Source organism: Monodelphis domestica, chromosome 1, assembly GCF_027887165.1.
Source record: "Monodelphis domestica isolate mMonDom1 chromosome 1, mMonDom1.pri, whole genome shotgun sequence".
In the NCBI taxonomy this organism is placed as follows: domain Eukaryota; kingdom Metazoa; phylum Chordata; class Mammalia; order Didelphimorphia; family Didelphidae; genus Monodelphis; species Monodelphis domestica.
The window spans coordinates 306,119,242-306,133,021 of record NC_077227.1 but is presented as its reverse complement, the minus strand read 5'-3'; the positions used below and the strand labels follow the sequence as shown (position 1 = coordinate 306,133,021).

Here is a 13,780-nt window from a genome sequence, read left to right as displayed (position 1 = left end):
AAATTACTGCAATCTTTAAGTTGATTATTTCCATGATCCTTTTGGGGAAACTGGTTTCCCAAATAGGATCACAGGAGGGGAGGGGATATGTATAAATGGAGATTTTGAGCCTTTGGACTTCATCCCCCAGAATTCCCTTACAATTTCCCAAAATTCCATTTTCCTGTGTCCCCATGTTTTGCATGATTGTATTTAAGTGGCTGTAACCCCTCCCTCGCTCTCTTTTAAAACTGCAACAAGGTTAAAGTCAGGCAGTTCTTTTGCTTTAGTTATTATTAATAAAAACTTTATAAAATATAATATTTAGTTATTGATTATTAATTTAGAAACTCACACACTGCTTACTCTTGCATAGTCTCTACTACTTAATTTTTGAGACATTTTCTCTCTCTCCTGATACTCCTACTTGTTTGACCACTGCTTACCATCTCCTTTACCAGATCATCAACTGTTTCCCATACCCTAGGTATGTATATTCTCAAAGGCTCTATGTTGGATCTTCTCTCCCTAATCTTTACCCTTTTATTGATTATCTCTTTAGGTTCCAGGGGTTCCATTACCAACTCTATACAGAACATTCTCAAATATTTATATCCAACCTTCATATTTTTCCTGAGTTACAATTTTACAATTCCTATTATTTCTCTCCAAGTGGATTTTCCAAAAGCATCTCAAATCAACATATCCAAATGGAACTTATTGTTCCCCTATTCCCAACAATATCTCCCACCAAACTCTTCTACTGCTGTTGAGGCCATTACCATCTTTTCAGTAACCCAGAGTTCCAACTTTGGAGTCAATTTTAACTCTTTGTTATTCCTCATCATGTAGATAGCATTCTTCTAGTTCAAGCCTTCATCACTTTCTTCTGATTAATTGAAATAGCTTCCAAATTAATATCCCTATCAAAAGTCTTTCCCCTCTCTAATCCATTCTCCACAAAGATGTATAAATAATCTACCTAAAGAACAGTTCTGTTGATGTCATTCTCCAGTCTGTGTATAATTCTCAGAGTAGTATTTTATTTATAACCCCAATTTTCAAGACCCCTGGGTATTACTATTCCTTAATAATTCCTTAGTAACTGCCCCATCCCGTAAATTTTTTAGTTTTCCTGACCTATTTTCAAAAAACCTTGAGAAGAGTTTTTCTGTAGCCTTGGAAACATGCCAACTCCAGAAAAGAGGCAAGATAAGCTAAGGAGGAAAGAACAGGGTGTTTCAATTATATCTTTACTATCCCAGACTGAAAATCCCATGGTATTCTTGGGTTGTTTGATCATGGGGATCTTTAAGGGTCTTTCAACACTTTTACATAGTGTTAAAAATCACATACTCAAGATTTGAAATATCACAACCCAACTTCCCACCCACTGTGGTATAGGACAGAGGGAAGGAGGAGAATCTTGTGTCAGGATTATTATAAAAATCTACAATTATATGTAGAAGGAGAGAGGACATTTTTGCCCCAAGAAAGCAGCTTGTATTGGCAGAATCCCTTTCCCTTTCCTTCCCCTCCCCTTTCTACCCCTTCCCTGCTATTCCCTGTTTTTCCAAATAAAGCAGCTTTTTCTCTGCCACCATTTTATCGAAGCCTCATGTCTGCTCATTAGAGTGATTTCTGGGGGTGCAAGCTACCTCAAAATTCCACTCCACACAAGCCCAAGAATCACTCATATTACCTTTGAGATCAAATACTATTGCTCTGTCTGACATTTAAAGTCTTTCATAATCTGGCTTCATTCAACCTTTCATGCTATAGCCTTTACACATTATATTATTCTAGTCAAACTGGCCTACTAACTTTTACCTGAACTCAACAATCTCCCATCCCCATGCTACTACCACTGCTATCTCACAAAGCATCTCATTGCTTCCCTTAACCCTAAACTCAGAATCCCTTCCAATGAGAGTCAGTTCCCAAATCCCCCAATTATTAGCATTCTTCTTTTCATATTTACTTATTTGCCTACATAGTGTATCCCCATTAAAATTTAAACACTTTGAGAAGAAGGTTATTTATGTATTTTAAATTTCTGATACCTAGCTCTATGTACTGTGTGCATAGTAGAAATTTACAAGCTTGATGAATTATTCTGAATTTCAGTTCCATTCGATTATATTTAAAATTCTTAATTGTCCTGTACATTAACATTATTACCAAATACAAAACACCATAAAAATAATTCACTCCCCTGGGTATGAGGGAGAAGGAGTGGAGAATAATTTAGCACTAAAGAAAAGGGAGAAGTAACTAGATGGTTCAGTGAATTAAGAGCCAGCCCTAGAAATGGGATATCCTGGGTACAAATCTGGCCTCAGTCACTTCCTATTTGGGTGATCCTGGACAAGTCATTTAATTCCCATTGCCTAGGCCTTCCACTGTTATGCTTTGGATACAAGACAGAAGGGAAGAATTTTTAAATAAAGAAAACAGGAAACATAACTGGCTAGTGTAGTCTGCTTACTTGCTCAGATATACTGATCCCATCCTCTCTTGAAAATTCAGGAATAAAAGATAATGATTTAGATTTAGATAAAGGATTTATTGGTGCCCAGGCCATGGAATTTATGCAAGATATCATCAGCATAGACTTATTCATTTCTGTTTCAAGGTCTACATATATTGAACCATTCTATACATAGGTCATAAAGAATGAGTCTCAGAGTTAGAAAGAACTCTGCTCATATCCTGCTCCTGACACATATTAAGTGTGGGTCCCTGAGCAAATCACTGAACCTCTTGGTACTATAGGCAGCTCTCTAAGATTACAAACTGTAGAGAAGGGACCTCCCTGCAGAGTGAATTTCCTCACCTGGAAGTTTCCTAAACTAATGAAACTAGTGAAATCCTGATCTCTAATCACAACAAGCTAAAGAAATGTAGCATATGTGACAAGGAAATAACTTTAAAAGACTGATATATATTAATTTAAGGTCGCCAAGGAATTCAGCTATGTAATTCCTAAATGAAAACTCAAGTCAGCCGTCAGCCTTTTTTTGAGTTTAATTACAGATAGGAGGAAGAAAGGAATTAGAGGTAGAGAGAGAGGGAGAGAGAGAAAGGGGAGAGAAGGGAATAGGGCTTAAATACCCCTTCTGTTTAGGCTGGGCCAAAAGGCCCAAGCCCTTAGATAACTGGGGCAAAGAAAAGAGATCAGTCCCTATTACTCACGTGACCAAAATGGAGAAACAGTTTCAAAGGCCCCCACCTTCAGCTTCCTTCAGAGCAAGCTTCTCAGAGCACACTCCAACCACTCCGACAAACTCCTCAACCCCCCTCCCCCTCCCCCCCCCCAGTCTCCAGACCCCTCTCTCTTTAAGGAAACCATCCAAGTTCCCTCCCCTCAGTTCTCATATCTACCAATCACTGTCCATCAATTTCCCTGTGCCAATGGAGGCTCTAGCTTAACCCAGGACCACCCAGAGGTCTCTGGCTTTGCACATGTCTGTTGAAGGTCATATTTTCAAATAATTAAATCTTTGATCCTTTGCTACAGCCCTTCCTAAATCTTGTTAACCTGAGTAGGGTAGAGATTGGAATAATTAAATTTTGATCTATGCTGCAGCCCTTCCTCAATCCTGTTAGGACTGAGTAGGGTGGAGATTGATTCTAAGTATCTCCATTGTATCAATTCTAAAATCAATCATGACTCAAAGAAATTCCTGTTCTATGCTTAAGCATAGGTCAAAGTCCTTTCCATTGTTCAGCAAAAGGTTTCTGTCCTAAAGTAATCTTAAGAAGGGAGGAGGAGGAAACTCTCATGCCAATGGGGTTCACATTCCAATAGCCAAGACCCACTATCAATAGGAAATTTTTCAAGTATGAAATTTCCCAATGGTGAAATTTCCAACATTTATAAGTCTAAGAAATTTTGAGGTTTACACATAACAGTGAATAGTCAGTCTTCAAGCCAGGAAGACAGTTGAAGTCCAACCTCTGCAACTTCTCTGCCTTTAGACAACTCATTTAAGCTCTCAGTGGTGTAGTCTATGGTGGTACATTGGACACATTACTGGTCTGGGAATCAGGAAGATTCATCTTCCTGAGTATATATGTGGCCTCAGAAACTTACTAAATGTATGACTCTGGGTTTCCTCATCTATAAAATGAACAGGAGAAAGAAAAGGCAAACCACTCCAAACTCTTTGTCAAGAAAACCCCAAATGGGGTTGCAAAGAATCAGACAACGAATCAACTAAGCAACAGTATGAAATGTAGGAAAGGAAATATTCAGAATATAACTTTATTTTTTTAAAACCCTTACCTTCCTTCTTGGAGTCAATACTGTGTATTGGCTCCAAGGCAGAAGAGTGGTAAGGGCTAGGCAATGGGGGTCAAGTAACTTGCCCAGGGTCACACAGCTGGGAAGTGTCTGGGGCCAGATTTGAACCCAGGACCTCCCTCCTCTAGGCTTGACTCTCAATCCACTGAGCCATCCAGCTGCCCTCTCAGAATATACCTTTAAATCATTTATGGTCCATGTGGTGGGCCCTTTACAAAATCTCTCAGAAAAATCAAGGGCAGCAAGGCCCTATTGCTATAGAGTTGACAGTTGTCACGGCCATGTGGATTAACAGTATGTCCCACTACCATAGTACTTTAGATTTGTGCTCATCCTTCTACTATCTGGCCCCCACCATGGACTCTTATTTAGGTGTAGGAGAGTGTGCTCCAGGTTCTGATTTTTTTTTGTCTCTACTGTTTTTGCTTTACTTTTTCTACTGCTTAACTGGGGAGTAAAAAAAAGAGGAGACATTATTTATCTAGTTTTTAAGTTAGTAACTAGATAAAAAAGAAAAAAGAAAAAGGAACTTGTAAGTAAAATTCAAACACAAGGGAAAGGTGTAACAAATGAGAGGGTAGAAGGGGAAGAGAGCCAGTGGGAATAGTGCAAACTTAAAATAGATGAAGGCAGGAGAAAAGTATAAACTAGGAAAAAAATCTTCTGTGTGAGCAATAAATAAAGGAGAACACAAGCCTAACTCAAAACTTTAAATATGAAGATATTAAACAATTTAATAAAGTGAAAAAGTTAAATATTTACAATCTATTATTTATAAGAAACACATTCAAAAATCAAAGACATACACAAAATAAAAATGAGGAGCTAGAAAAAAGTTTACTATGAATCCAACAAATCTAAAATGAAGAGGAGCTATAGACAGAGTAACAGAAAAAGCAAAAATGAACATTCAAAACATAAAAAGAGGTAAACAGGGAAACTACATTATGCTGAAGGGAACCATAAACAATAAATCAATATCAATGTTAAACTTATATACTACAAATGGTTCAGGATCTAAATTTATAAAGGAGATGTTAAACGAAAGTTACAAGAATACAATTTCATTGTTCTTTTCTCAGCTTTAAATAAATCTAAATAAAAGATAAACAAACAGGAATGATCAAAATCAAGAAAATAATGATCAAAACTAGAGTTAAGAAACACAAGGTTTTTCTAAGTAATACTGACAAAGTATCACGTATATTTCTCAGAACCACGTGGAACTTTTAAAATATTTATTAGACTTTAGGGCACAGGGTTATGGCTAACCAAAAAAAAAAAAACAGTAGTCATTCTATCCTTAGCAGGCAACAACACACAAAAATGAGAATAGGTTCAAGGATCACAAACAAAAGATACAGGCACTAACAGAGACTTAAGATGAAATACTAAATAATGAATGTCAAAGAAAAAAAATAATAGAAATAATTAATAATTATGTGAAAGAAAAAAGGACAAAACAGCATGTCAACTTTCTGAGAAAAGCAAAACAGTCCCCAGAGTAAAAATCATATTTTAATACACATAAATTATCAAAAACTTAAAAAGAGAGGATTAATAAAGTAAATATACATTTTTAAATGGAAAGGTGACAAAGACACCTTAGATTATGAATTGGGAACCTGAAAACTTTAGAAATGATATATAAACTAAAAACTGATTCTTTGAAAAAACTAACATAAAATTGTTAAACTTTAAGACAATCTTATTTAAAGAGACAGAAAATAAAACAAAACAGAGAATGAGTAAAGTAAAATCACAATGAATTCAGAATACTTGAAGAGAATAACCAGAATATTCTAACAAAAATTAAGACATAAATGAAATGCTTTCAAGAGAAGAATACCATCAAAAATGCAAAATATCCAAACTTATGGAAAAGCAAATATAATTTTTAAATAATTCAATCCCTGAAATGGAAATGGGATTAACTGTGAAAAATAATTTATCAACAATTTTTAAACTCTTTATCCCAATGGATTTATGGGAGAATTCTATCATATTTTTAAAGAACAATTAGAACGTATACCTCATTAAGTAGTCTCAAAAATTGGGAAAGAGAACAACCTACCAGAATTATTTAATGGGGTAATTATTTAATGTGGGAAGTCCTAACTCTTAAACCAGGAAAGAAAAAAACATAGATGGAGAAATACAGAAAAATATCATTAAGGAGTATTAATTCAAAAACTATAAAATATTTTTGTAAAAAAGTTGTAAATAAAATCCTGTCTGACTACAATCTAAGAAATTGTTTATGATTACATTTGATTTATGCCAGTGATGTAAAGATGACTCTACTCTAAGAAAACAATCAACACAATCAATCATATCAAAAATGAAAACATCCAAAACCACATGATTATCTCAATAGATGTAGAAAAAGCTTTTGACAAAATAAAAGTCATTTATGGTAAAACAAAACAAACAAAAACCCTAAAAAGTATAGACTTAGAGGAATCCTTTTCTTTAATAACATAAGAAATATCTAAAACCAAAAGCAAGAATCATATGCAATGACGATATGATGGAACCTTTTCCAAAGAAGCAAAGATGGCCACTCTTCCCACTATTATTTGATACAGTTCTGGACATGCTAGCACAGCAATAAGAACAATGACAGAAATTAATAGCATAAAGATAAGTTTTTTTAAAAAAGATATAACTATCCCTATTTGTTGATGAAATAATGGATTACTTGGAAAATCTCAGAGAATCAACAAAACTACTAATTGACACAATAGCTTCATCAAAGTTGCAAGCTAAAAAATCTATCAAAAATCAATTTCATTTCCAAATAATTAAAAAATACACAAAATACCTGAAAATCCATTTACCAAAGCAAAAAAAAAAAACTCATATAGATTCGTTTGCAAAGTATTCCTTAAAGAAATAAAGAACAACATAAATAATTGGAGAAACATTCAATGCTCCTGACTGGATTTTACAAACATAATATTATAGTTAACTTACACTTAATGCTATACAAATCAAATTATCAAATGGATACTTGATAAAGTAACCACAAAATTCAAATGGAAAAAGAGATCTAGATACTCACAAAAGAAAATAATTGATTAAGGCCTTTGATTTGGATAAAGGAAAGCTAATGATTTCCTAAGACAACAAGAAATAATAAAGCAAAATCAAAAGAATGAAATAATGGAAGAAAATAGGAAATACCTTGTCATAAAAACAACTGTACTGGAAAATAGATAAAGGAGAAACAATATAAGAACTGTTGGACTCCCAGAAAGACAATTAGGAAAAAAAGTTGAGAGTCCACACTCCAAGAAATCAAGGAAAACTGCCCAGAACTTCTAGAATCAGAGGATTAAAATAGAAATTGAAAGAATTCGCTCATCAACACTTCAAAGAGACCTAAAGATGAAAATACAGAGCAACATAATTTTTAAGTTCCATAGTTCCCAGGTTAAGGAGAAAATATTACAAGCACCAAGGGGGTAAATTAATACTATGGTGCTATATTCAGACTAACTCAACAGAAACATGCAGAAAAGAATGCAGGACATGGAACAAAACATTTTGTAGAACAAAAGTACTGGTCTTACAACCAAGAAATGCATATCCAGCAAAAATAAGCATAATGATAAAAAGTAAGAAATTAATATTTAATAAAATAAAGGCATTTCAACTCTTCCTGAAAAAAAACCTCACAATTCAGCAGAAAATTTGATCTATAAAAAATAGCTATAAAGGAAATGAATCCAAATCCAAAAGGTCACATTGATTGATTATTGTTTGGGAAAATGTCATCTGTGCCGCAGTCTGGGAATGGTATCATTGCCTGTGTATTTTCAATGGTCATGTATGTATGGAACACTCAAAATCTATGTAATGGAATATGAATGTAATAGAATGAGCTGAAATGGAAGTGGTGTAGGCCTGAGGAAGTAGGATGGAATGATTATCTCATATAGAGGAGGAATAATGGAGGAGTTGCCATATGAGCACAGGAGTTGAGGAGGAGAGAAACACTGTGAGATAAAAATTTATTTCACTTGAAAGGAGATAGTCCTGGAAGTTGGTAGTCACCAGAATTAAGACTATATAGCTATAATAGATATAGATTGAGTGAGTCTCAGAGAACGAAAGATCACTGAATGACCAAAGAAAAATTTGGTTATTGCAAAGGGGACAAGGAGGTGAGATGAGCAAGCTCTTGTAAAATTAACAAACAAAAAAAAATGGGGGGAGGGAGATAGTACACACATTCTCTTGGAGTTCAGAAGAAGTCATGATAGAAATCCATTTTTGACTCTGCTCTCCCACTTTTATACTTGTGGATCTATACTTATCCCTTTAAGGAATTCCCTTTAAAGAATATTCATCTCACCTCATACTTTTCTTCCTGTATATGCACACACACTGCTTTAAAAAAAGATACTCAACACCCTAGCCACCATACATATCAGCTTTATTTTCATACCAAAGGGAAAAAAAAAAACACTATCCTTTCAGCAAAAGGACACAGAACAGATTATCACAGTGCCCATTTCATGATTTTGCCAATAGCTGTTACTTACAGAAATGAGGATGAGCTAATTACAGAAGGATATGAAATACATGTGGTCAATTTATAGGACATTGTCCTCTACTTACCACTTACCTAAACTGCCCAACTATAGCAGCTACTAGCTCTTTGGGCATGGAAGGAAATAAGAGGCAACCCCCATTGCTGTGGTGGGTCATCTGTTTTTATGCTTAAGGAGTTATTTCAAAGTCAGGGGTGCCTATGTGACATTCTTGGCATTAATACCTAGAACACTCTAGGAGAAGGCATAGTTTAATTCCTTGAAGTAAATCTCAAAGGATTTCTCCCTTTCACCTAAGGTCTTAGTTTCCTTTCATAACTCAGTATAAACCTGAATTATTATGTCTTCAAAAACAAGAAAAAACTTAAGTACATTTGTACTTTCTCTTTTGAGTAATTAAATTTGTTGATAGATCATTAAATCTAATAGATTTATCACTGAAAGGGACCTTAGAGGTTATATATTCAAAAATTGGGTCCAGGGACTGCCTTACCTTACTTGACCAAAATCACTTAACTAATTGATGTCAGAACTGAGACTTGAGACTATAATGAGTCGCTGTAGTCAATCACTCTCAATGGTTGTTACCAATATCCTAAAGAATGGACAACATTACATTCTTCCTCATTGAAAATAGAAGAGGGTCAGAAAGTATTTCGAAGATGAGAGGTAAGAAGAGATGAAATAGAAGTTAAAGGAAAATATTTTTGTAAACTTAAAAATAAACTTGGGTGCATGTGGGGAGTGCTACAGGATTGGGGAAAGTTGGAGAAAAGTATATAAATGGATGACATACCGTAATTGGTAATGAACAAATCACAAACGTGATGGTCATAATAGCGAGGAGGATGAGGTGATCTGTCTCCTCTGACATGAACATTCTTTCCCCTTTCTTGAGGATCCCTGGACTACCCCTGCCTCTGTCAAGGGGGGGCACCCTGCCAATGCTTTTTCTTCGGGAGTGCATGCGGGCTAGATTGAGGATAACATTGAAGTTGCAGAGTAACACTGAAACAATGAGAAGCAGTAACACCGTGGCATATATCTGCAAAAAAGGGGACTTCTCATGTTTGATGAAACACCAGGTCCCAGGGCAATACTGCACAAACTGCTTGTTGTCCAGCAATGGGAAGGAGCAAAAGAGCAGAGAAAAGACATAGATTCCCGGCAGTACCACCAACCCGAGACGCCAGGTGATGCAGCGCTCGTAGAAGTAAGGATAGCCTATGGAAAGGCAACGTTCTAAAGCCATTGCAAAGAGCATCAGCATTGTGGCGAGGCTGAAGAAGGTCATGGCGAAGGCAAAGTAGATGCACATCCGGCCATCCGAGGCCAGTGCTACTAGAGTTAGATTTCGTGAATATGATGCCAGTACCACTGGACTGATGAGGCAAGTCCCCAGAAGATCCGTGAACACTAACTCGGTCACTAGCAAATGGAACAGGGAAATGGGGGTCCTACAGCAGCACTCGGAGGCGTCCAGGTCACTCCTCCTAGAGTCACTCCTCCAGCGTCGCATCAGCAGTGCCAGGGCTAAGAGGTTGCCCAATACTCCGGCAGAAAACATTGCAGCGCTTATGGCTGGGCTTTCACCAGGAGGTAGCCATAGTCGCATCTTGCAGTCCGAGGAGTTAGAGATATTGGTCATAGTTGGAAACTTCTAGTTTCACTTCGGAGCGGGAACAGATGGGAGCAGTAGAAGAGGAAGGAGGACGAGGAGGAAGATGAGGACAAGAAAGAGGAAAGAGTCAAAGTGGTTTGGGGGGAGGAGGAGTAAAGGAGAACAGAGACCATAGAAGGACACCTCCGTGTTCTCCAAGGAACCCTGGGGCTTAAGCTCAGTTTCCTGGTTTAGAAAGTAAATTGTTTGTGCTCTCAACTCCCCGGAACTGCAAACTCATTCATTAACCACTCAAGAGTCTGTTGCAGCATTACAGCAGCTGCATCCGGAGGAATGTTTTAACTACTGCCCTTCCCTAAGCTAAGAACTACCAGAAATGGGTGGGACGGGAGGGGGAAATGCTGAGAGCCAAACTGAAGTAAATTGGGAGAAACAACAGCTGAGGATCTATGGACGTCATTTTTCTGTTCTGGGAGTAGCTCCAAGCCTCCTTTCCTAATAAAAAGTCTACTGATTTGAGAGAGAGAGAGAGAGAGAGAGAGAGAGAGAGAGAGAGAGAGAGAGAGAGAGAGAGAGAGAGAGAGAGAAGGAAAAGGATGGGAAAGCAGATAGAAATTTATCACTGAAAAGGCATGTCTCAAGTCACTTTCTAAAATGTTTGAAAAGGCATGAAAAGGAAAAAAAAAAGAAACTGCATGTCTCCTAAAACTGAAGAACAGGAGACTCTAGCTCCCTGGAGGATTATAACACATACTAGAACCTCCTTGAAAGGTTTCACAGCCACCTCCTCTTTCCCTCACCGGGCCCTATCAGTGCAGTCCCAGTACAGGCTGTGACAAAGAACAGGTAAAGGAGGACAAGTAGAGGTAAAGGGAAAGAAGTCTAGAAACAATCTAGAATCTAGAAAACTTCTTTTAAGTGACTGCTCATTAGAATCTCCTGTCTTAGGACAGCTAGATTACTTACATGAAATAGTTGAAAGAATCATTTAATGGGAATCAGTCTTTGATGATTTCTAAGGAAGGGGAAAACATAAAAGAAAACCGAGTAAAGGACCAATTTTATTAGATGAACATTCTCCAGACACACAAAGTCATTTAGAAATCTTTGTTGAGTCTTCAGATTTGCTGTTAGAATTAGTTTCCCTTTTTCTATGTGGAGACACCACCCTGTAAAGCACACCTCAGTAACCTGGTTGTTTAAAGACAGCCTGAAAAAGTCTTTTTTTTTTAAAGGCTGGAAAAATTTTTAATCAGTTCACAATAATAAAATTTTCCTTTGGGTGAAATTGGTGCCTATCTCTTAATTCAAACAGAACTCATTTCCCTTCTAGCAAAAGAAAACATTCCCTGAAGTATATTCTAATCTTTAAAACATGTAAATAGAAAACATATAGAAAATAAATTATACATGGGGAATTAAGAAAGGTCTCAAGTCATTCCCCAATAGATAAATGGGCAAGAGATATGAGCAGGCAGTTTCACATGAAGAAATCAAAACTATTAACAAGAACATGAAAAAGTGCTTTAAATCCCTCCTGATTTTAAAAAAATGCAATTTAAAATGACATTGAGGTACCACTTCATACCTAGCAGACTGGCCAATATGACAGCAAAGGAAAGTGATAGATGTTGGAGAGGATGTGGCAAAATTGGGACACTAATATACTGCTGGGGGAGTTGTGAATTGATCCAACCATTCTGGAGGGTAATTTGGAATTATGTGCAAAAGAATGCCTGCCCTTTGATCCAGTCATGCCACTGCTTGGTTTTTACACCAAAGAGATAAAAGGAAAAATACTTGCACAAAAATATTTATAGCTTGCTGTTTGTGGTGACAAAAAGTTGGAAAATGAGGGGGTGTACATTGACTGGGGAATGGCTCAACAAATTTTGGTATCTAACAGTGATGGAATATTATTGTGCTGAAAGGAATGATGAACTGGAGTCATTCCACGTGAACTGGAAAGACCTCCAGGAATTGATGCAGAGCGAAAGCAGCAGAACCAGGAGAACATTGTACACAGTGACTGATACATTATGGCAAAATCTAATGTAATCAACTTTTCTACTAGCCACAATATAATGATCCAGGACAATCCAGAGGGACTTATGAGAAAGAAGGCTATCTATATCCAGAGAAAGAACTGTGGAAACAGAAATACAGAAGAAAAACATGTGATTGATCATGTAGTTCAATGGGAATATGATTGGGATTTTGATGTTAAAGAATTGCTCTACTGCAAATATAAATAACATAGAAATAGGTTTTGAACAATGATAACCTAGTGGAACTGCTTGTCAGCTCTGGGAGGGGGGAGGGAAGAGGGATGGGAAAATCATTATTCATGTAAGCATGGAAAAATATTCTAAGTAAACTTTTAAAAAAAGTATACTGTCCATCTTATGGTGCAAAGCTTATGCTGCAAAGCTAAAGGGAACTGTCACAACTGGACAAAACTATCTCATCCGAAGAGTGTCCCAACTCCAAGTGAACAACCCACCCACTACTGATGATTTCAACCTCCGCCTAACCTGGAAAAAGATGCAGATGACAGAAATGATAAATTTCCACCCTCGAAGACATTGGATGTGAGCATCCTTACTTCTTACTGCATTGTCCATTGGTCTTGTCCTCAGAACATGTCCCTGGGTTAATTATAGAGCTTGATCCTGCTGTGCTTCTTTGTATATGGGCCCCTTCTCTGAGAGAATTCTCTAGATACCATCCCCTGAGTGAGTTCCCTTTTAAGGCTGGCAAATACTTCAGACAGAGAAGTATGAAAGTCAGAAATAAAAAAAAAAAGCTACTCTCACCTATAACTAGAGTGGGAAAGTTTCAAGTCAGCCTTTTGTTTTATCTTGTTATGAGGGCTAATATGTCGAAATATCTACTAATTTGGAGGTTTCCAGCTATTAGTCCATGATTGCTTTTCTCAGTTTATGGGTAAACTATCATGTATTCACAATCTATGTGGAATTCTTTTTTTTTTTTTTTTAGTATTTTATTTGATCATTTCCATGCATTTTTCATTAAAGACAAAGATCATTTTCTTTTCCTCCCTCCCACCCCCCGTGGCCGACTGTGATTCCACTGGTATCATATGTGTTCTTGACTTGAACCCATTGCCATGTTGTTAGTATTTGCATCAGAGTGTTCGCTCAGAGTCTTTCCTCTGTCATGTCCCCTCAGCCATTGTAGTCAGGCAGTTGCTTTTCCTTGGTGTTTCTATTCCCTCAGTTTGTCCTCTGCTTTTGGATAGTGTTTTTTTCTCCTTGATCCCTGCAGATTGTGCAGGGACATTACACTGCCACT

At 36.8% G+C, this 13,780-nt stretch overlaps 1 protein-coding gene across 1 annotated transcript in view; it reads right to left on the bottom strand.

The window, feature by feature from the left end:
• PTGER2 (prostaglandin E receptor 2) overlaps positions 1-10,777 on the bottom strand; it is a 33,715-nt gene extending 22,938 nt beyond the window's left edge. Inside the window, exon 1 of the mRNA XM_001369757.4 lies at positions 9,641-10,777. Coding sequence (XP_001369794.1) covers positions 9,641-10,492 — 852 coding nt within the window. The 5' untranslated portion in view covers positions 10,493-10,777. The remainder of the gene's footprint in view (positions 1-9,640) is intronic.
• Positions 10,778-13,780: the final 3,003 nt, after the last annotated feature.